The sequence below is a fragment of the Hippoglossus stenolepis genome, chromosome 10 (genome assembly GCF_022539355.2).
Source record: "Hippoglossus stenolepis isolate QCI-W04-F060 chromosome 10, HSTE1.2, whole genome shotgun sequence".
Taxonomy (NCBI): Eukaryota; Metazoa; Chordata; class Actinopteri; order Pleuronectiformes; family Pleuronectidae; genus Hippoglossus; species Hippoglossus stenolepis.
Window position 1 is genome coordinate 3,006,677 of NC_061492.1, and position 24,304 is coordinate 3,030,980.

Here is a 24,304-nt window from a genome sequence, read left to right on the forward strand (position 1 = left end):
CCACCACCTCGCTCACCTTCGCCGTATTATCTAGAAACATTACGATAGCTCCGTTCATCCGAGAGGCCGACTTGACCGAGTCACACCCGACCACCTCCCCCACAGCCAGCGCGGCCTCTGCCACACTACATGCCACTGAGGGGATCACCTTGATGGCATGCCGGCGAGTCAGCCTTTCAAACTCGGCTGCTGCTGCCACAACCACAGGCATGCTGCCTGTTAGCACACACGCACACACACACTCACACACTCACTCAGCAAACTAATCTAAACAGAAAAACAACAACTAGACAACTAAAGACGAACAAATAAACATAAACCTAAATGATAAAGCTCAGTAAAGTTTGTCTTAAACCCACTTTCACTTCCACACTCACACACAGCTCTCAGCTCCACGCTCACTCCGCCATGACAGAGAGAGAGAGAGAGGGAGAGAGAGAGAGAGAGAAATGTAATATAAATGAGGTCAAAAGGTCGACATAATAAATAAATAAATGTTAACTATTAACTAAAGTGAGTTATTGACAGTTAAAGTCCTTGTGTGATACAAAGTGATGAAACAAGTAAAATACATAAACATGAAGATCAGTCTTTGTAATGGAAATAAATCAAAATACTGGAGGTAAAAATATCCACTTTCAGACATGTTTGAAATTGTCTGTGCAATAACCACAACAGGTTAGTTTCTAAAGACACTTTCACACCTTCCTGGTTTGTTCACGACCCTTTGACTTTTCAGCTTTGTCTGAATTTAAATATCAGGTGTGAAAGGTTCCTCCGACCAAAAGAAGCGTTCAGGGTCAAACTGAACCGTGGTTTGGTTCGTTTGCAGAGTGAAAACTAAAACTGCAGAGTTTGGACTTTCTGATTTAATGCTGCCTCAACTTCTTCACAACTTCAACAGAACTTCTTGTTGTCTTCACCTCTGATGATTTAATGCTTGAACGACAAGGACGTTCATTTTGTGAGAGTAAAATCTAAATGATGACAGAGTTCCAACAAAACTAATGAAATCAATGGGTTCATTAGTTTTTCCCATCAAACGAAACACGACCTTTTTCACATGCACTTTATTCAAACCACTTGGTGAATACAGCACCTGAACACGGGATGTCAGAAACACATGTTGTCTACAATCTAATCAATGTCATGAAGGTGGTCTCAGTCCACGAAGCTGATGACCACAGGACGTCGTATTCTGACAAATGTTTAGTGCGCTCCATGAATTACAATGTGAAACCAAATCTAAACAGATCAAATGGAAACAATGTTGGTTTCAGACTTTTAGGTGTGAAAACGACTCAAGTAAACTTTCCTCCAAGTCCTGATACATTAGTGGAGTTTCTTTTCAACGTCAACCTGTGGCAGGGCTGTGTCGTCGTATGACCTCGCGCCTGCTCACAAACAAATACAACAGGAAGCCACGATGAAGAGCACTTTGATCACTGCACATTTACATTGACAACATGTCCAGTTTATTATTTATATTTGTATTTTCATGTTTCTTTTAGTTTAAAGGAAAACCAGGAGACCTGATCCAGATCTTCCGTGATGGACCCTATCAGCACTGGGCCGTCTACATCAGAGAGAATGAAGTGGTTCATTTCACTACAGACGGTGAGTGAAGTGATAACTATATTCACGTTAGAATATCACATGGACATGACGTGTATTTCATGATGGCACCTTCCTCCTTTCCTCTTTCTTTGCCTCCCTGTTCTTCCTGTTTGTCTTTTCTATAAAACACACAGGTGGTGACTCATCTGGCTCGTCGGAGCTTCTGAGCAGCAATGGAAAGGTGAAGCTTGAGAAGATCACTGATGTGGTCGGTGATCACCGTCACCAGGTCAACAATCTGCTGGATGAAAAGTACGATGCTCGTAAGCCTATGACCATAGTGAAGGAGGCCTGTGAGATGATGGACAGCGAGCTACAGTACAACGTTGACACTTACAACAGCAAGCACTTTGCTATCGAGATGCGATACGGCAAGGCAGAGTCTCGGCAGGTGTGTATCTAACTGTTGGGTTCGTTAACCTCGTTAACTCTTCCACAGCAAAATTAGTGGGTAGATGTTGTGTTTTTTAAAAGGCGATTGACAGCAGACGAGTCTTCCTTTCTGTTTTCTCCACAAAGTGAGTCATGGTCTTGAACGCTCCGCTAACTGAGAAGCTCTCTCTACAACTCTGATATGACTCAAAAGAATCAAAGAGACAGGATTCCTAATAGTTATCTGAAGTGCATGTAGTGGAGATACTGATATTGGGGATATAAAACATTTATGATACTAATACATCAGCTGATATATATTCCTATGGTGTCGTTATCAAACCCTTATTACATAAAATGTAAATTACGATTGATATTAGACTGTTTAATTGTAAACTCTACTTTAAATTAAAATGAATGTAAATGAATCAAAATAGAGCAAATATATAGAGCGTGAAATGTGTGGAAATGATTAAAATGACCCTCGAGAGGAATATAAATATTCTGAATGGTTTTCAACAATAAAGGGTTTTATTTAACTAAAAGTGAAGAAAATACAGAGTTCTGGTCCATAAGGGGTCGACTGAACCGAACTTAAGTTTTATAAACTTTAACCAAATGTAACTGAACAGAGTCGAACCTGAACAAAGACAAAAACAGATCTAACAAAGGAGAAGATATATAAAGACTGATCAGAGCATTTCAGAAACAAAAGGAGAGAGAGAGAGAGAGAGAGAGAGAGAGAGAGAAAAATGTAATATAAATGAGGTCAAAAGGTCGACATAATAAATAAATAAATGTTAACTATTAACTAAAGTGAGTTATTGACAGTTAAAGTCCTTGTGTGATACAAAGTGATGAAACAAGTAAAATACATAAACATGAAGATCGGTCTTTGTAATGGAAATAAATCAAAATACTGGAGGTAAAAATATCCATTTTCAGACATGTTTGAAATTATCTGTACAATAACCACAACAGGTTAGTTTCTAAAGACGCTTTCACACCTTCCTGGTTTGTTCACGACCCTTTGACTTTTCAGGTTTGTCTGAATTTAAACATCAGGTGTGAAAGGTTCCTCCGACCAAAAGAGGCGTTCAAGGTCAAACTGAACCGTGGTTTGGTCCGCTTGCAGAGTGAAAACTAGAACTGCAGAGTTTGGACTTTCTGATTTAATGCTGCCTCAACTTCTTCACAACTTCAACAGAACTTCTTGTTGTCTTCACCTCTGATGATTTAATGCTTGAACGACAAGGACGTTCATTTTGTGAGAGTAAAATCTAAATGATGATAGAGTTCCAACAAAACTAATGAAATCAATGGGTTCATTAGTTTTCTCCCATCAAACGAAACACGACCTTTTTTCACATGCACTTTATTCAAACCACTTGGTGAATACAGCACCTGAACACGTGGATGTCAGAAACACATGTTGTCTACAATCTAATCAATGTCAAGTGAAGGTGGTCTCAGTCCACGAAGCTGATGACCACAGGACGTACGTATCTCTGACAAATGTTTAGTGCGCTCCATGAATTACAATGTGAAACCAAATCTAAACAGATCAAATGGAAACAATGTTGGTTTCAGACTTTTAGGTGAAAACGACTCAAGTAAACTTTCCTCCAAGTCCTGATACATTAGTGGAGTTTCTTTTGTACGTCAACCTGTGGCAGGGCTGTGTCGTCAGATGACCCTCGTGCTCATGCACACAAACAAATACAACAGGAAGCCACGATGAAGAGCACTTTGATCACTGCACATTTACATTGACTACATGTCCAGTTTATTATTTATATTTTTATTTTCATGTTTCTTTTTAGGTTAAAGGAAAACCAGGAGACCTGATCCAGATCTTCCGTGATGGACCCTATCAGCACTGGGCCGTCTACATCGGAGAGAATGAAGTGGTTCATTTCACTACAGACGGTGAGTGAAGTGATAACTATATTCACGTTAGAATATCACATGGACATGACGTGTATTTCATGATGGCACCTTCCTCCTTTCCTCTTTCTTTGCCTCCCTGTTCTTCCTGTTTGTCTTTTCTATAAAACACACAGGTGGTCAGTCATCTGGCTCGTCGGCAAATCCGAGCAGCAGCACCGGAAAGGTGAAGCGTGAGAAGCTCACCAAAGTGGTCAGCAATCACCATTTCAAAGTCAACAATCTGCTGGATGAAAAGTACGAGGCTCGTAAGCCTATGACCATAGTGGAGGAGGCCTGTGAGATGGTGGGCTGCGAGCTACAGTACAATGTTGCCACTTACACCTGTGAGCACTTTGCTACCGAGATGCGATACGGCAAGGCAGAGTCTCGGCAGGTGTGTATCTAACTGTTGGGTTCGTTAACCTCTGTAATGGAAATTTTGCATTTCGTATGTGATGATTGCATCAACAGACTTGTTTATCTAAAAGGGCAACTTTGGGATAAACTTAGGGTTCACGTTTATTCAGGGACTTTAAATCTATGGCCTTTGCAAGCCAGAACTTGATGGTGTCTCTGAGCAAAGGGGTCTTGTCCAGAAATGAAGAGAGAATGTCTCCACCCTAATAAAACATCAAAGAGGGTAATGAGATAGCCAATTGGAGCGGGCAGTGGGTTATAAGAACACAACTCTCATGCCTGTTCTTTGCTCATTGTACATATCATTCAGGTGATGTGTACTTTGGGTCCATCTGCAGATGTTGGATTAAATTTACCGAAAGACAACTGTTTGAGTTTGTGCTTGATTCACAGAAAATTGCCATACACCACGTTAACTCTTCCACAGCAAAATCAGTGGGTAGATGTTGTGTTTTTTAAAAGGCGATTGACAGCAGACGAGTCTTCCTTTCTGTTTTCGCTACAAAGTGAGTCATGGTCTTGAACGCTCCGCTAACTGAGAAGCTCTTCTACAACTCTGATATGACTCAAAAGAATCAAAGAGACAGGATTCCTAATAGTTATCTGAAGTGCATGTAGTGGAGATACTGATATTGGGGATATAAAACATTTATGATACTAATACATCAGCTGATATATATTCCTATGGTGTCGTTATCAAACCCTTATTACATAAAATGTAGATGAGGCTTGATATTATACTGTTTAATTGTAAACTCTACTTTAAATTAATCTGAATATAAATATATCAAAATAAAGCAAATATATAGAGCGTGAAATGTGTGGAAACGATTAAAATGACCCTCGAGAGGAATATAAAAGAGAGAGAGAGAGAGAGAGAGAGAGAAATTAGTAAGGGAAATAAATCAAAATACTTGAGGTAAAAATATCCATTTGTATTTTCATGTTTCTTTTTAGTTTAAAGGAAAACCAGGAGACCTGATCAAGATCTTCCGTGATGGACCCTATCAGCACTGGGCCGTCTACATCGGAGGACAAGAAGTGGTTCATTTCACTACAGACGGTGAGTGAAGTGATATATATATATATATATATATTCACGTTAGAATATCACATGGACATGACGTGTATTTCATGATGGCACCTTCCTCCTTTCCTCTTTCTTTGCCTCCCTGTTCTTCCTGTTTGTCTTTTCTATAAAACACACAGGTGGTCAGTCATCTGGCTCGTCTGAGCTTCTGAGCAGCAGCACCGGAAAGGTGAAGCGTGAGAGGTTTGCCGATGTGGTCGGCAATCACCGTCACCAGGTCAACAATCTTCTCGATGACATATACAAGGCTCGTGAGCCTTCCATCATAGTGGAGGAGGCCTGTGAGATGGTGGGCTGCGAGTACACAGTTGACACTTACAACTGTGCGCACTTTGCTATCGAGATGCGATACGGAAAGGCAGAGTCTCGGCAGGTGTGTATCTAACTGTTGGGTTCGTTAACCTCGTTAACTCTTCCACAGCAAAATCAGTGGGTAGATGTTGTGTTTTTTAAAAGGCGATTGACAGCAGACAAGTCTTCCTTTCTGTTTTCTCCACAAAGTGAGTCATGGTCTTGAACGCCCGCTAACTGAGAAGCTCTTCTACAACTCTGATATGACTCAAAAGAATCAAAGAGACAGGATTCCTAATAGTTATCTGAAGTGCATGTAGTGGAGATACTGATATTGGGGATATAAAACATTTCTGATGCTAAAACATCAGCTGATATATATTCCTATGGTGTCGTTATCAAACCCTTATTACATAAAAAAATGTTAATGAGGCTTGATATTACTAACTAATAACTCTACTTTAAAATAATATGAATGTAAATAAATCAAATTGAAGTCAATATATAGAGCGTGAAATGTGTGGAAACGATTAAAATGACCCTCGAGAGGAATATAAATATTCTGAAAGACTATTGCAGAGGAAATACTGATTAATAATGTGGAAGATACATCTTTAAATAGTAGTAATAGTAATTTAATGTTATTGTTGGTAAATCTGTTTTATAAACAGGTTTAATCAGGTAAAGTTTAGTTTGTTTAGTTCAGTTTCTGCAGCCCACAGGGAAACCACATCTTTACATTATGAACAATCGTGTTTATAATAAACTCAGATGCCATGTGAACAGAATGAATCAGAACATGATTTATAATAGAGTAAACAAGCTTCTGAAACATTTCAACTGGAATCACAGCAGAACAGATGTAGTTAAAACTCATTTTATTGAGCCCTTTATCTATTTATCTTTCTATTTATTTATTTAACACAATCTCCTGCAACTGAATACATGCAGATGTGAGTCCATTGTGATATTTCAAACACTACAGGAAGATGAACAAACTCTTTAATCACTGGGTTCATCTGTCACCTTCACTGTGTCGTATACATAATAATCCAGAATGTTCAACCAACCATCTCACAGCCATTAAAGGTCCAGTGTGTAAGATTTAGGTGAAAGGATCTATTGGCAGAAATTGAATATTAAATAATCCTAGTGATGCTTCCACTAGTGTGTTTCATCTAAATTGTATGAATTGTTGTTTTCTTTACCCTAGAATGGGTCGTTTATATTTAAATACTTTATATGAATATACTTTATATTTAAATACTTCATATTTACATCAGGAGCAGGTCCTCTCCATGGAGGCAGCCATGTTTTTTACAGTAGCCCAGACTGGACAAACTAAACCTTTTGAGTTTCTATGACGACTGAAGCTGCCACAGGTTCTCTCTGATGTTTGGAAGGGGAGGGTGGGGTGAGGGGTGTTCAGCTGCAACCTGACACTTCACCACTAGATGTCACTAGATTCTACACATTGAACCTTTAAGTGTGGTTTCATAAGGGGACTGTGGCAGAGCTTTACTGAGTGACATTCCACTCGTCCAGATTATATTTCAATGAAAAATTATCAAAATGTTTTGACCTTCAGTTTGTCGATTGTTTAAAAATAACGGTTTGTCTCATCTTGTCTCTCACAGGTTATTAAAGCTTTGATCGCAGGCTTCTCAGCCTTGGCCATGTAAGTCTCCTCATACGTATCCAAGTAGTTGGGGCATTTGCTTTATGTAGATCTCTGTTTCGCAGTCATTCCAGCAGTTAAGAGGAAGAGGAAGACAACAAGAACAAAACAAGAACAAATCCCAAACACTGGCAACAATGAATGTTGGCATGTAGCTGACAGTGATTATGATTTAAACTTTTAAATAAACGATCTCACTTGTGCAATCTGAGAGAAAAAGGTTGTTGTTCAACACAGTTAAAAGACTTGACCTTGAATCAGATATGACAATAAGGCATTAAATCATCTGGATGATCAGACTAAAGACACATCTCTTCAGACTTCACCTTGGATAAAAGATAAAATATATACTTCTATATCTGTTTAGTAGCACCTATATATATCTAGTAGCACTTATATAACACTTACATATAGCACTTTGTAGTTTGGCTTTCTTGAAGCAAATTGTACTTGATTCTTGTTGTTCTGGGTTTGTTCTCTCATGGTTGATGCTCTTATTGTCACTTTGGATAAAAGCGTCAGCTAATTGAAATGTGATGTGATGTGATGTTAGGGATGTTTCTTTGTCTTTCATGTCATTTTCACTTTTTAAACGGATCAAATAATCATTTGCACACAATTTATTTGCAATAAAACACAATTTAAGATACATTTCTTCAGTGTAAATGATTTTCCTCATTTAAAAAATATATTTAGCAAAGACATTTATCACATGTTTCCATTTTTCATCCAACTAATTTGTTGCGTTGTGATCAATTCTTCATTATATATTCAATGTAATGACCGAAGTAGAATAAAATGAAAACTATCTTCCCAACGATGGATGTGTTTTTTATTTCAACACGTTGTGTTATGTTGCTTTTGAAACGCGTATCTGAACTTTGCAGGAAAATAAAAAGATGTTAGATGTGTTTTGAACAAAGTAAATGAAGCGGTGAGAGGTGGAGCAGGGCAGCGGAGAGGAAGAGGAGAACACAGTGATGCTTTTCTTGTGCTCTAGTTATGAGCTGAGAGGGTGTTTATCCTCCGTCGTGTCTGTGCCAACATTGTGCTGCATCACAGTCCGACACTGTTCACATGTGGAGCCTGTTACAGACGAGGCAGGTGGAGCCAGGAGGATTCACACAGATCTACATGCTGCATGTGTGTGTGTGTGTGTGTGTGTGTGTGTGGGGTGCATGCTCTTATGTCTCTATCTCTGTGAGGACCAATATGAGTGTTATAACTTTCAAGTGGAGACATTTGTGGAAATAAAGGTGTTTTTACAGAGTCAGGATGTTTTTTGAAAGTGGGTCAGGTGTAAGTGTTGAGATGAGGGTTACACTTGTAGCTGTGATGGTTCAAGTGTCTCTTGGCCCGGAGCAGGACTTACTGTATGACAGCTGCTTTTCATACAAAGCACAGCAGCATTGATCTGAGTGGGGGAATCTCTCCAAACATCCTGCTAAAGGACGACGGGATCCCAGTGTTGCTCTGACTGAGGCCTTCCTGTTTCAAGCTCTCAACGAGGAGCTGGGGAGAAGTGAAACTTACAGCTCTCCCAGTTTGGACGTGTTCCTGAACATAAGATCTGATCCTCGGGCTGTGATTCGCCTCCCACCTCAATACTTACATTGAGCAAATGTTCTCTCACAGCGTCACAAATGGTCGAAACATGAACGAACCTGCTTCAAAATTCATGAGAAATGAAACTCAGCCCTCCGCTAGTAAATTATTGTGAAATTTGGGCCGTGCAGGCAGGTTATACAGGTTCTTTATCTGCAGTAGTCCAGTGCCCACACACAGGCTGCGGCAGAAGCTGATAGATGAAGAGCTGAAGACATGGCACGAAGGGTGAGTCTCCTCATGTTTGGAAGGGGAGGGTAAGGTGAGGGGTGTTCAGCTGCAACATGACACTTCACCACTACATTTCACAAAATTCTACACACTGGAAGAGGAAGAGGAAGAGGAAGAGGAAGAGGAAGACTACAGGAAGAAAACAAGAAGACATCATCAACACTGGCACTAATGAGACAGAAACATGACAAGAAAGATCTCTCCATTATTTGAGTTGATGCAGCCGACATTGATTATGATTGAAACTATTTAAATAAACAATTTCACTTGTGTAGACTAGAGAGAAAACGGTTGTTGTGGTTCCTTCAACACAGTTAAAAGACTGGACCTTTTATCAGAACTAATTTAAGTCTTTCTTCAGTGAAAATGATTTTTCTAACTTCAAGACTTGAATCTAAACTGTGAATGTAAAAAATATATTTATAAAAGACATTTATCACATGTTTCCTTTTTTCATTGTACTCATTTTTGTTGTTGTGATCAATTCTTCATTATATATTTAATGTAATAATCAAGTAGAATTGAATGAAAACTATCTTCCCAACAATGGATTTGGTTTTTATTTCAACATGTGTTATTTGACTTTTGAAACGAGTATCTGTACTTTGCAGGAAATATATAAGGATGTTAGATTTGTATTTGAAATTGTTTCAATCGTGCAAATGTTCTCTCACAGCTTCACAAATGGTCAAAACCTGAATGCAGAGTTGCTGCTGGACATTTCTAGAGAAATTAAACTTCGCCCACTTACAGGAAATGATTGTGAAGTTGGGAGAGGTTCTTTATCTGCAGTAGTCCAGTGCACACACACAGGATGTGACAGAAGCTGATAGACGAAGAGCTGAAGACATGGCACCAACCAAGCAGGTGAGTCTCCTGCTGCTCATGACTTACAGTAGATTTAGTTTTGTTCCTTTACAGTGAAACTGTTTTAATTTTATTTGTGAACCTAAAAAGCACAAAATACAGAGTTCTGGTCCATAAGGGTCGACTGAACAGAACTAATTTTTATAAACTTTAATCAAATGTAACTGAACAGAATCGGATCTGAACAAAGACAAAAACAGATCTAACAAAGGAGAAGATATATAATGACTGATCAGAGCATTTCAGAAACAAGAAGAGAGAGACAGAGAGAGAGCAGGGCCAATAGTTATCTGAAGTGCATGTAGTGGAGATACTGATATTGGGGATATAAAACATTTCTGATACTAATACATCGGCTGATATATATTCCTATGGTGTCATTATCAAACCCTTATTACATAAAATGTAAATGAGGCTTGATATTATACTGTTTAATTGTAAACTCTACTTTAAATTAATATGAATATAAATAATTCAAAATAAAGCATGATATAAATAAAGAGCAGTATATATAATAAATCTATATAAATATAGATAAATATAGAGCATGAAATGTGTGTGTAGCGTGAGGGAAAGCCGGGATAATGAGGGATTGCAACAACGCCACCTGGGGAATTTCACCTCCAGGAAATGAGTAAACTCTGGTGTGCAACAGCACAGGTTCGTGTTTATCACAGGGCAAGAGACGTGTTTTACTCAGAAAAGAACTTTAATGTAACTCAATAAATGCAAACAAAAAGCACAATGAAACAAACAATCAACAGAACACAAATTAACATATGAAATTAAACACTTTAGACAAGAGCAACACAGGGACAGGGCTGGGACTTACCACGGCGACGAGAACCAAATGAAAAAGGGAAGGATTAATAAACTAACCACCCGTGACACCGCAAACCAACAAAACGGGTCGTGAAGAAAACGCCACCACCAGGGATTGGGTCGCCGCCTCAGGCCCACAGCACCTGACCAACAACAAAAAGATAATTAAAACATGTCAGTGTTAAACCAAGATGGCGCCGGAGACTGCCTCGGTGTGTTGGTGCACGATGTTTTGTCTTGTTTCGTTAGTTAATTCAGTGTTTTGCCTAAGAACCGGAGCTCTTTCACCAGAGAAATGCTCATGAACATCAAGGTCATAACTCCTGAGAATTCATTTCTGACTTTTATTGCCTCATCTGTCGAAATTTTGGATATTCTGGTCAAAGGTGCCCTCACCTTCAGACATACAGTGAAGCGACGGAGGAGAGTTAAACATGCCGGTTCGCTTGTGCGTATTTTTATCCAATGCAAACCCTTCTACTCCCGTGAGTTCATTTCATTCATTCTGGTCGGTGTTTACATTCCACCGCAGGCTAACGTGCAAGAGGCACAACGCATGCTCGCCGACCAGATACTGAGTGTGGAACAGACTAACCCGGACTCCTTAGTTATTGTCCTCCGTGACTTTAACAAAGGAAATCTCACCCGCGAACTCCCCAAATACAAACAATTTATTAAATGCCCGACCAGAGAGGAGAATATTCTGGATCACTGTTACACCACAGTAAGCAGTGCCTATCACGCCGTCCCCGGGCTGCACTGGGACTCTCGACCACGTCATGGTCCATTTGATTCCTGCATACAGGCAGAAACTAAAACTCTGCAAACCTGTTGTGAGGACTTCAAAGCAGTGGACCAGTGAAGCTGTGGAGGATCTTCAGGCGTGCTTGGACTGTACAGATTGGGAGGTGTTCAGGACTGCTACAAACAGTCTGGACGAGTACACAGATACTCCGCTAATAGAATTAGAATATTAATAAAAGTTAGGCGTCCCTCCGGGTAGTCACTCCACGCGTCAACTCAAATGACCTTGGAGAGCCACAGTGAAAGAGAGATAACACTTCCTTTAAAGCCAGGACAGTGCCTTATCAGCCAGAACAGCAGGGCCGTCTGAAGCGTGGTGGCCAATGTCGGCCGACGAAGGAACAGGGCCACACCTATCAAGCTAAAGTTCAGCCACACAGCAACCCGGAGGATGAGAGTCTCCACGGCTGTAGCTGAATCAAGCAAGTAGACCCGCTACTGCGCCCCGAAGGTCCCTGGCGGAGCGATCCCACGCCAGCGATCAGCCGCACTGTGTTTAGGGGATGCCTGAGTAGTGCGCTGGCTGTTGCGCCAACGCCAACTCTGCCACGGCAACAAAGCGAACAGAACTTAAGTTTTATAAACTTTAACCAAATGTAACTGAACAGAATCGGATCTGAACAAAGACAAAAACAGATCTAACTAAGAGGAAGATATATAATGACTGATCTGGGGTCTCATTTATCAAACATTGCGTAGGATTCATACTAAAAGTTTACGTACGCCCAAAAGCCGGAAATGGCGTACGCCAAAGAAAATTCCGATTTATAAAACCGTGCGCACGCACACCTGAACGCAATGTTCGCTTTATAAATCACAGTCCACCTGGAAACGTTCGTACGTGGATCTGCCTCCAAATCCGCCCTCCACACGCCCACTTTCAACCATAAATGGTCAATGCAAAGCACGGCATGAATATTAAATTATGCTGCTGACCAATGGGTTTCCACCGTGAGTCCTGACGGAGTCACGGCATCAAGCGATGAGAAGAGGAAGTGAAACTTTCTGACACTGACATCGAGGTGTTTGTTAGTGAGGTGGGGGTGAAGAGCGATTCATGGGACAGCAGTGATGTCACTAATAAAGAAAATACACTGATACTCTGCTGCTGCTGTTAACACAGTGAGTGAGAGTGAAGACGATAGAAAGAACCGCCTGAAAATAAAAAGATCACAGATCACAGATCAATAGAATCTATATCAGCTGATCAGACATCGCTGAACCCTCATTTCCTCCTCATCCTTCCATTCGCTCACACATCCCGCAGAATCACGCACCAGTGTCACGTCAGTATTTATTTATTTAGAGCATCGGACCGATTCCCTCACATCAGTGGATCCTCACCTCCACTCTGGGGTATTATTTGGAAAGTTTTTCATTTCTTGTAAGTGATCTCCAGGTCGCTCTGTGCGCCTGATGGCACAGTCCGTCACTGCAGTGATCTGATGATACACGCGCAGTGTCAGAAGATATTATTAAAACCTATTAATGACTCAGCTCCGTAACTCTGCTGTTAAATGGAATCTAAACGTAATTTGCTGTAAGTTGTTTTATATATTTTTAATTAAAAGGTTCGTGTGGAACAGTTATGTCATACGAGCACAACTAAAGCTGTTGGTTTTAATGTAAATGATGAAGTGGATCAATAATCTGCTTCAGTTCACCACCTCACGTTCGTCGCCACTTTCCCGTCTCCAAAACGTTCGTACGCATGGGTCAGAGTTTGTGTGGAAATACGCAAATTTTCCCGTCAAGTTTGTTTTTATAAATCCCAACATTTGCGTGAGAAGTGGCGCACGCATGTTTCAGGCCCTGTTTTGAGCGTACACAACGGTTATAAATGAGACCCCAGAGCATTTCAGAAACAAAAGGAGGAGAGAGAGAGAGAGAGAGAGAGAGAGAGAGAGAGAGAGAGAGAGAGAGAGAGAAAGAGAGAGAGAAAGTGAAAGTGAAAGTGAAAACTAGAACTGCAGAGTTTGGACTTTCTGATTTAATGCTGCCTCAACTTCTTCACAACTTCAACAGAACTTCTTGTTGTCTTCACCTCTGATGATTTAATGCTTGAACGCCAAGGACGTTCATTTTGTGAGAGTAAAATCTAAATGATGACAGAGTTCCAACAAAACTAATGAAATCACTGGGTTCATTAGTTTTCTCCCATCAAACGAAACACGACCTTTTTTCACATGCACTTTATTCAAACCACTTGGTGAATACAGCACCTGAACACGTGGATGTCAGAAACACATGTTGTCTACAATCTAATCAATGTCAAGTGAAGGTGGTCTCAGTCCACGAAGCTGATGACCACAGGACGTACGTATCTCTGACAAATGTTTAGTGCGCTCCATGAATTACAATGTGAAACCAAATCTAAACAGATCAAATGGAAACAATGTTGGTTTCAGACTTTTAGGTGTGAAAACGACTCAAGTAAACTTTCCTCCAAGTCCTGATACATTAGTGGAGTTTCTTTCGTACGTCAACCTGTGGCAGGGCTGTGTCGTCGTATGACCCTCGTGCTCGTGCACACAAACAAATACAACAGGAAGCCACGATGAAGAGCACTTTGATCACTGCACATTTACATTGACTACATGTCCAGTTTATTATTTATATTTGTATTTTCATGTTTCTTTTTAGTTTAAAGGAAATAAAGGAGACCTGATCCAGATCTTCCGTGATGGACCCTATCAGCACTGGGCCGTCTACATCGGAAAGAATGAAGTGGTTCATTTAGTTAACAAGGGTGAGTGAAGTGATAATTATATTCACGTTAGAATATCACATGGACATGACGTGTATTTCATGATGGCACCTTCCTCCTTTCCTCTTTTTGCCTCCTGTTCTTCCTTTGTCTTTTCTATAAAACACACAGGTGGTGACTCATCTGGCTCGTCGGAGCTTCTGAGCAGCAATGGAAAGGTGAAGATTGAGAAGTTCGCCGATGTGGTCGGCAATGACCGTCACCAGGTCAACAATCTGCTGGATGACATGTACAAGGCTCGTATGCCTATGACCATAGTGAAGGAGGCACGTGACATGATGGACAGCGAGCTACAGTACAACGTTGACACTTACAACAGCAAGCACTTTGCTACCGAGATGCGATACGGCAAGGCAGAGTCCCGGCAGGTGTGTATCTAACTGTTGGGTTCGTTAACCTCGTTAACTCTTCCACAGCAAAATTAGTGGGTAGATGTTGTGTTTTTTAAAAGGCGATTGACAGTAGACGAGTCTTCCTTTCTGTTTTCTCCACAAAGTGAGTCATGGTCTTGAACGCTCCGCTAACTGAGAAGCTCTCTCTACAACTCTGATATGACTCAAAAGAATCAAAGAGACAGGATTCCTAATAGTTATCTGAAGTGCATGTAGTGGAGATACTGATATTGGGGATATAAAACATTTATGATACTAAAACATCAGCTGATATATATTCCTATGGTGTCGTTATCAAACCCTTATTACATAAAATGTAGATGAGGCTTGATATTATACTGTTTAATTGTAAACTCTACTTTAAATGAATATGAATATAAATAAATCAAATTCAAGCAAATATATAGAGCGTGAAATGTGTGGAAATGATTCAAATGACCCTCGAGAGGAATATAAATATTCTGAATGGTTTTCAACAATAAAGGGTTTTATTCAGCTAAAAGTGAAGAAAATACAGAGTTCTGGCTCCATAAGGGGTCGACTGAACAGAACTTAAGTTTTATAAACTTTAACCAAATGTAACTGAACAGAATCGGACCTGAACAAAGACAAAAACAGATCTAACAAAGGAGAAGATATATAAAGACTGATCAGAGCATTTCAGAAACAAAAGGAGGAGAGAGAGAGAGAGAGAGAGAGAGAGAGAGAGAGAGAGAGAGAGAGAGAGAGAGAGAGAGAGAGAGAGAGAGAGGGAGGGAGAGAGAGAGAGAGAGAGAGGGAGAGAGGAGAGAGAGAGAGGGAGAGAGATAGAGAGAGAGGGAGAGGGAGAGAGAGGGAGAGAGAGAGAGAGAGAGAGAGAGAGAGAGAGAGAGAGAGAGAGAGGGAGAGAGAGGGAGAGAGAGAGAGAGAGAGAGAGAGAGGGAGAGAGATGAGAGAGAGAGAGAGAGGGAGAGGGAGAATTTTGAATTTTGAAAACAACTTTATTCGGCACTATTTTTGACAATACACATTGAAACACCTGATAAATTATTTTAAATTACACATTTAGCTTTAAATAAATAAATAAAAGAATCCCACCAGATAATCAGCACAAAGGAGTTCTCGAGTTGTCACCGAACATAAAACATCTTGAAAACACCACAGATCATTAAAAGAGTCCAGGTCACCTGCTGCTTTATAAAAACTACAATCAACCAACAGTCTGGATCTAATCATGTTGACACAGACAGGGACCGACTCAATGTGGACGTTCTGCTCTACCTTCCTCTTCCTGGTTATGTACACGGACATCTTAGCCTGCCCTAAAACAAAGTTTAAAAGATGGCTTTTCTGTTTTTGTTGGCGAGTGTATTTAAAACCATGAATAAAAACCTGCTTGTTAAAAACCTCTTTAAAACTGGTAACAACAACTTGTAAAAACAGAAACAAATCAGAGAGACGGTGACACTCATAAAAACAGTGAAAGATTGCTTCCTTTCTACCACAAAAAGGGCATTTGTCTTCCACTGTGTTCTTGATTATGGAGACAAAAGCGTTCACCGCCATGATGCCATGGAGCAACCTCCACTGGAGGTCTCCGTGTCTCTTACTCAGTGGAGGTTTATAAAGCGACCTCCACTGAGGTGCGGTTTCTTGGGCTCCACCAAAATAGCTCCTCCAAGCAGTGTCACTCCGTCCATTGAGTTTTTTTATGTTTAGTGTTTTTACCATTAGCCCATAGAGAGTTTTTCCGGAAGCTCCCTCCACTTTATTATTTTTATTTGTATTTTCATGTTTCATTTTAGTTTAATGGAAAACCAGGAGACCTGATCGAGATCTTCCGTGGACCCTATCAGCACTGGGCCGTTTACATCGGAGAGAATGAAGTGGTTCATTTCACTACAGACGGTGAGTGAAGTGATAAATATATTCACGTTAGAATATCACATGGACATGACGTGTATTTCATGATGGCACCTTCCTCCTTTCCTCTTTCTTTGCCTCCCTGTTCTTCCTGTTTGTCTTTTCTATAAAACACACAGGTGGTCACTCATCTGGCTCGTCTGAGCTTCTGAGCAGCAATGGAAAGGTGAAGCGTGAGAAGCTCACCGATGTGGTCGGCAATCACCGTCACCAGGTCAACAATCTGCTGGATGAAAAGTACGATGCTCGTAAGCCTATGACCATAGTGAAGGAGGCCTGTGTGATGGTGGGCAGCGAGCTACCGTACAACGTTGCCACTTATAACTGTGAGCACTTTGCTACCGAGATGCGATACGGCAAGGTGTGTATCTAACTGTTGGGTTCGTTAACCTCGTTAACTCTTCCACAGCAAAATTAGTGGGTAGATGTTGTGTTTTTTAAAAGGCGATTGACAGCAGACGAGTCTTCCTTTCTGTTTTCTCCACAAAGTGAGTCATGGTCTTGAACGCTCCGCTAACTGAGAAGCTCTCTCTACAACTCTGATATGACTCAAAAGAATCAAAGAGACAGGATTCCTAATAGTTATCTGAAGTGCATGTAGTGGAGATACTGATATTGGGGATATAAAACATTTATGATACTAATACATCAGCTGATATATATTCCTATGGTGTCGTTATCAAACCCTTATTACATAAAATGTAGATGAGGCTTGATATTATACTGTTTAATTGTAAACTCTACTTTAAATTAATCTGAATATAAATATATCAAAATAAAGCTAATATATAGAGCGTGAAATGTGTGGATATGATTAAAATGACCCTCGAGAGGAATATAAATAGAGAGAGAGAGAGAGAGAGAGAGAGAGAGAGAGAGAAATTAGTAAGGGAAATAAATCAAAATACTTGAGGTAAAAATATCCAATTTGTATTTTTCATGTTTTTAGTTTAATGGAAAACCAGAGACCTGATCAAGATCTTCCGTGATGTAACCTATCAGCAGGGTCACCACATCGTGAGAGAATGAAGTGGTTCATTCTCACACAGACAGGGAGGAAGTGGGATAACTATATTCATGTTAGAATATCACATGGACATGACGTGTATTTCATGATGCACCTTCCTCCTTTCCTTTTTTGCTCTCCTGTTCTTCCTGTTTGTCTTTTCTATAAAACACACAGGTGGTCAGTCATCTGGCCTGCCTGAGCTTCAAGCAGCAGCAATCGAAAGGTGAAGCATGAGAGGTTTGCCGATGTGGTCGGCAATCACCGTCACCTGGTGGTCAACAATCTTCGATGACATATATTTCTGTGAGCTCCATCATAGTGGGAGGAGGCCTGTGAGATGGTGGGTCAGCGAGTACACAGTTGGACACTTACAACTGTGCGCATCTTTGCTATCGGATGCATACGCAAGGCAGAGTCTCGGCAGGTGTGTAATTAACTGTTGGGTTCGTTAACCTCGTTAACTCTTCCACAAAGCAAAATTAGTGGCAGATGTTGTGTTTTTTAAAAGGCGATTGACAGTAGACGAAGTCTTCCTTTCTGTTTTCTCCACAAAGTGAGTCATGGTCTGAACGCCCGCTAACTGAGAAGTTTCCTCTCTGCCAACTCTGACATGACTCAAAAAGAATCAAAGAGACAGATCTTGCCAGTTATCTGCTGAAGTGCATGTAGTGGAGATACTGATATTAGATAAACATTTGATGCTAAAACATCAGCTGATATATATCTTTATGTCGTTATCAAACCCTTATTACAAAAAATGTTAATGAGGCTTGATATTACTAACTAATAACTCTACTTTAAAATAATATGAATGTAAATAACCAAATTGAAGTCAATATATAGAGCGGAAATGTGTGGAAACGATTAAAATGACCGAGAGGAATATAAATATTCGAAAGGTTATTGCAGAGGAAATAATTGATTAATACTGGAAGATACATCTTTAAATAGTAGTAATAGCAATTTAATGTTATTGTTGGTAAATCTGTTTTATAAACAGTTTCTAATCAGGTAAAGCTTAGTTTGTTTAGTTCAGTTTCTTAAGTAGCCCACAGGGAAACCACACATCTTTACATTATGTGAACAATCGTGCTTATAATAAACTCAGATGCCATGTGAACAGAAAGACCAGAACATGATTTATAATAGAGTAAACAAGCTTCGAAACATTTAACTGAATCAGCAGCAGGCACAGATGCAGTTAAAACTCATTTTATTGAGCCCTTTATCTATTTATCTTCTATTTATTTATTTAACACAATCTCCTGCAACTGAATACATGCAGATGTGAGTCCATTGTGATATTTCAAACACTACAGGAAGATGAACAAATCCTTAATCACTGGGTTCATCTGTCACCTTTCACTGTGTCGCATACATAATAATCCAGAATGTTCAACCAACCATATCACAGCTTATTAAAGGTCCAGTGTGTAAGATTTAGTGAAAGGATCTATTGCAGAAATTGAATATACACAATCCTAGTGATGCTTCCAATTAGTGTTTCATCTAAATTGTATGAATTGTTGCTTTTCTACCCGGCAATGGGGTCGCTTATATTTAACATTTTATAGGAACATACTTTATATTTAAATACTCTTTTGAGTATTTAATATCAGAGCAGGTCCTCACCACGGAGGCAGCCATGTTTTTTACAGTAGCTCAGACTGACAAAACTAAACCTTTGAGTTTCTCATGACTAATTTTAGGTTGCTGTACAGGTTCTTCTCATGTTTGGAAGGGGAGGGTGAGGTGAGGGGTGTTCAGCTGCAACACTACACTTCACCACCAGATGTCACTAGATTCTGCCACACATTGAACCTTAAGTGTGGTTTCAAGGGGACTGTGGCAGAGCTTTACTGAGTGACATTCACTCGTCCAGATTATACTTCAATAAAAATGTATGGAAATGTTTTGACCTTCAGTTTGTCGATTGTTTAAAAAATAACGGCGTTTGTCTCATCTTGTCTCTCGAGGTTATTAAAGCTTGATCGTAGCTTCTGTAGCCTTGGCCATCTAAGCTCCCTCATACGTATCCAAGTAGTTGGGGCATTTATTGTAGATCTCTGTTTCAAGGTCGCCCAGCAGTTAAGAGGAAGGAGGAAGACAACAAGAACAGGGAACAAGAACAAATCCCAAACACTGGCACACGAATGTTGGCATGTAGTTGACAGTGATTATGATTTAAACTTTTGAAATAATCATCTCACTTGTGCAATCTGGAGAGAAAGGTTGTTGTTCAACACAGTTAAAAGACTTGACCTTTGAATCAGATAAGACAATAAGGCATTAAATCCCATCTGGATGATCAGACTAAAGACACATCTTTCAGACTTCAATTCTTGGATAAAAGATAAAATATATACTTCTACATCTGTTCAGTAGCACCTATATATATCTAGTAGCACTTATATAACACTTACATAGCACTTTGTAGTTTGGCTTTCTTGAAGCAAATTGTACTTGACTTTGCTGTTCTGGGTTTGTTCTCTCATGGTTGATGTTTTTATTAATTTTTGGATAAAAAGCGCTAGCTAATTGAAATGTGATGTGATGATGTTAGGATGTTTCTTCTTTGTCTTTCATGTCATTTTCTTACTTTTTAAACGGATCAAATAATCATTTGCACACAACATTTGCAATAAAACACAATTTAAGATACATTTCTTCAGTGTAAATGATTTTCTTCCTCATTTAAAAAATATATTTAGCAAAGACATTTAATACATGTTTCCATTTTTCATCCAACTAATTTGTTGCGTTGTGACTAATTCTTCATTATATATTCAATGTAATGACCGAAGTAGAATAAAATGAAAAAAACCACTTCCCAACGATGGATGTGTTTTTATTTCCAACACGCAGTTATGTTGCTTTGGAAACGCGAGATTCGAACTTCTTTGCAGGAAAATAAAAGGATGTTAGATGTGTTTTTGAACAAAGTAAACAGCATGGAGAGGTGGAGCAGGGCAGCTGAGAGGAAGAGGAGAACACAGTGATGCTTTTCTTGTGCTCTAGTTATGGAGCTGAGAGGGTGTTTATCCTCCGTCGTGTCTGTGCCAACATTGTGCTGCATCACAGTCCGACACTGTTCACATGTGGAGCCTGTTACAGACGAGGCAGGTGGAGCCAGGAGAGGATTCACACAGATCTACATGCTGCATGTGTGTGTGTGTGTGTGTGTGTGTGTGTGTGTGTGTGTGTGTGTGTGTGGGGTGCATGCTCTTATGTCTCTATCTCTGTGTAACTAACATGAGTGTTATAACTTTCAAGTGGAGACATTTGTGGAAATAAAGGTGTTTTTACAGAGTCAGGACGTTTTTTTTTGAAAGTGGGTCTGATGTGGGTGTTGAGATGAGGGTTACACTTGGTAGCTGTGATGGTCTCAAGTGTCTCTTGGCCCGAGCAGGACGCATTGTATGACAGCTGCTTTTCATACAAAGCAATGCAGCATTGGATCTGAGTGGGGACTCTGCTCCAGAATAGTGAGCAGGTAAGAGAGCGGCAGAAATGTCTGCACTGCATTGTTTCTCCTCTCGGTCTTTTCTCATTGTATGACTTTGTAGTGGTTCACAAAAATCCCCGCCAGGACTGATCCTGGATGCTGGTTGGTATGTTCACTCTTCCTCGGCCTCGTGAGTATTCATCACTACTGTTGCTTAACCGGGCAAGCTGGTTGTTGGCCGACCCACACAGCTGTGCACCGTAGCCTCCTCAGAGCTAAGCGCCACCACCACAGAGTAATAGGTAAACATACTTTGCATTGTTTTTTAACGTGGCTTAAGTTTTGTTCCACCTGTCGCTTGTTTTCCATTTAGCCTGGCTTTCCTTGTGCTTTACCTTCGTTTGCTTTACTTTGTTGTTTTGTCTGGATATGTGTCTGCTTGATTTCTGGGTCTCTATTATTCCCTGTTCTTTGTTTATTGTATATAATTTTAGCCCTTGTCATGAATTGGATTTATCAGACTTATTTGGCTTTAGAATAATTGTGTGGATTGAGTTCTTTGTAGTTTTACTGGTATAAATTGGATATTGTTCTGGGGTTGCTTTATTTTTGTTTCTCTTGATTGAACCTATGGAGCTCTCACTGGGATGTGTGTTCACTTATATTTTACAGGATGAGAGCCTGAGGTGGTGGAGGCTGGTGTTTTCTGTGGCTGTCTCCTCCTGTGTGCTGTGCCATTCACCCCCAACTGGGCTTCACTGTTGTGTGTGTGTGAGGATGTGTGTGCACGTGTGATTGTGGTGACTCTCCTAGGGAAACGCTTCCACGTTCACTCAGCCTGCTCAGCCCTGACCCCCCTTCTTACATTAGCGTGAATGGTGTGATGGCTCTTTAAAGATTGAAACTCAGGATTTGAAATAAATATATTATTGTCGGATGGAACCACATCTCAGGCCCATAGTGTACTTAGCCTGATTGCCTTATGGTTAATATTGGTTGGAAGTCATCAATAATTTCGGATTAATATTCCAGGTTGGCGTTGCTGGCTTCTTCGTGATTGGACTATTTAAACAGCAATTGACTATTCAATCACCAAGTACACACTTACATCGCGGCAAAATGTTCTCTCACAGCTCACGAAACGGTTGAAACCTGAACCCACCTGCTGTACAATTATAAGAAATGACACCCAGCCCTCTGCTAAATTATTGTTACATTAGGGTCAGGCAGGCAGGTTATAAAGTTTCTTTGTCTGCAGTAGTCCATGCACACACACACTCTGCTTCAGAAGCTGATAGATCAAGAGCTGGAAGACATGGCACAAACGGTGAGTCTGCTCATTAGTTACAGTAGATGTAGTTTTTGGTTCCTTTACAGTGAAACTGTTAAAGCTGGGAGAAGACACAACATTATCATTTTAATGCAGCTTCCAAAATGTACCTACCAAAGAGCGTATGTTAGAACCAGAATAAACCGGATGAAGTGTGTGATCACAGCTGCTTTTTCAACAATAAACTGAATTATTTACCCAAAAGTGAACAAAATACAGAGTTCTGGTCCATAAGGGGTCGACTGAACAGAACTTAAGTTTTATAAACTTTAACCAAATGTAACTGAACAGTCAACCTGAACAAAAGACAAAACAGATCTAACAAAGGAGAAGATATATAAAGACTGATCAGAGCATTTCAGAAACAAAGTGGAGCAAACAAAGACAAAGAGACAGAGAGAAATGTAATATAAATAAAAGTCAAAAGGTAGACATAAAAAATAAATATATGTTAACTATTAACTAAAGTGAGTTATTGACAGTTAAAGTCCTTGTGTGGCACAAAATTGATGTAAAATACATAAACATGAAGACTTAGCCTGCAGTGGAAATAAATCAAAATACTGGAGGTAAAAATATCCATTTTCAAATCAATCAATCAATCAAATTTATTTGTGTAGCCCATATTCACAAATCACAATTTGTCTCATAGGGCTTTAACAGGGTGTGACATCCTTTGCCTCTAACCCTCAATTTCAGACATGTTTGAAATTATCTGTGCAATAATCACAACAGGTTAGTTTCTAAAGACGCTTTCACACTCCTTCCTGGTTTGTTCACGACCCTTTGACTTTTCGGTTTTGTCTGAATTTAAATATCAGTGAAAGGTTCCTCCTAATTCAAAAGAGGGCGTGCTCAGGGTCAAACTGAACCGTGGTTTGGTTCGTTTGCAGAGTGAAAACTAGAACTGCAGAGTTTGGACTTTCTGATTTAATGCTGCCTCAGTAACTTCTTCACACAACTTCAAGAGAACTTTTGTTGTCTTTCAATTTCCTGATGGATTTAATGCTTGAAATCCATTGGCACTTTCCATTTGTGAGAGTAAAATCTAAATGATGACACAGTTCCAACAAAACTACGAAATCAATGTCTGGCTAGTTTTCTTCTCCCCATCAAACGAAACACCTAATCTTTTTTCACATGCACTTTATTCAAAACCACTTGCAGAATACAGCACCTGAAACAATTTGGCAATAAGGTTCTTTAGAAACACACCCTCGGCCTACATGTTCAGTCAAGAGCCTGAAGCCGCATGTTCCTCCAAGACTCAGCCTCTAGGGCCATCAAGAACCAGAGCAAGGAACTCGTCTCCCATGGGAGCATCAGAGGTGTGAAACCCCCAGGGACACAGGTTTCAACTCCCATTGGTCACTGACCCCATGACCTGTGAGGTCACCGGGCCAATATAAGCCAGGGTTTATCCAACTCTTCACCCTCTTTCTACACTCCCTCCAAGGAGAGAAGGCTGCGGCCTCTTCTGCCTCTTTCCAACAATCTCACAGGAGTGGGAAGGCTGTGTTTCCCCTTCTCCAGCTCACATCTTCTTCCCATCCAACTCTTCGAGAGGAGCACAAAGGTGCAGCTTCCAGCTCATCTCACCAAGGAAACCTCCGCCCTCCAAGCTCTACCAACGCCCTAGCAGCTTACTCAATGTCCTGCTTGCAAACTTAAAGCCAGCAACTGAGCTACAGCTCAACCGAAACCAGCAAGACGACACAAAACTCAAGTAACTGCAC

General features: G+C 40.2%; 1 protein-coding gene across 1 annotated transcript in view; it reads left to right on the forward strand.

The window, feature by feature from the left end:
* The window catches only part of LOC118116247, a 137,560-nt gene extending 120,403 nt beyond the window's left edge, over window positions 1-17,157 (forward strand). The window contains exons 15-22 of the mRNA XM_047341687.1: window positions 1,512-1,617; window positions 1,752-2,008; window positions 3,813-3,918; window positions 4,053-4,312; window positions 5,293-5,398; window positions 14,602-14,858; window positions 16,667-16,769; window positions 16,904-17,157. Coding sequence (XP_047197643.1) covers window positions 1,512-1,617; window positions 1,752-2,008; window positions 3,813-3,918; window positions 4,053-4,312; window positions 5,293-5,398; window positions 14,602-14,858; window positions 16,667-16,769; window positions 16,904-17,157 — 1,449 coding nt within the window. The remainder of the gene's footprint in view (window positions 1-1,511; window positions 1,618-1,751; window positions 2,009-3,812; window positions 3,919-4,052; window positions 4,313-5,292; window positions 5,399-14,601; window positions 14,859-16,666; window positions 16,770-16,903) is intronic.
* Window positions 17,158-24,304: the final 7,147 nt, after the last annotated feature.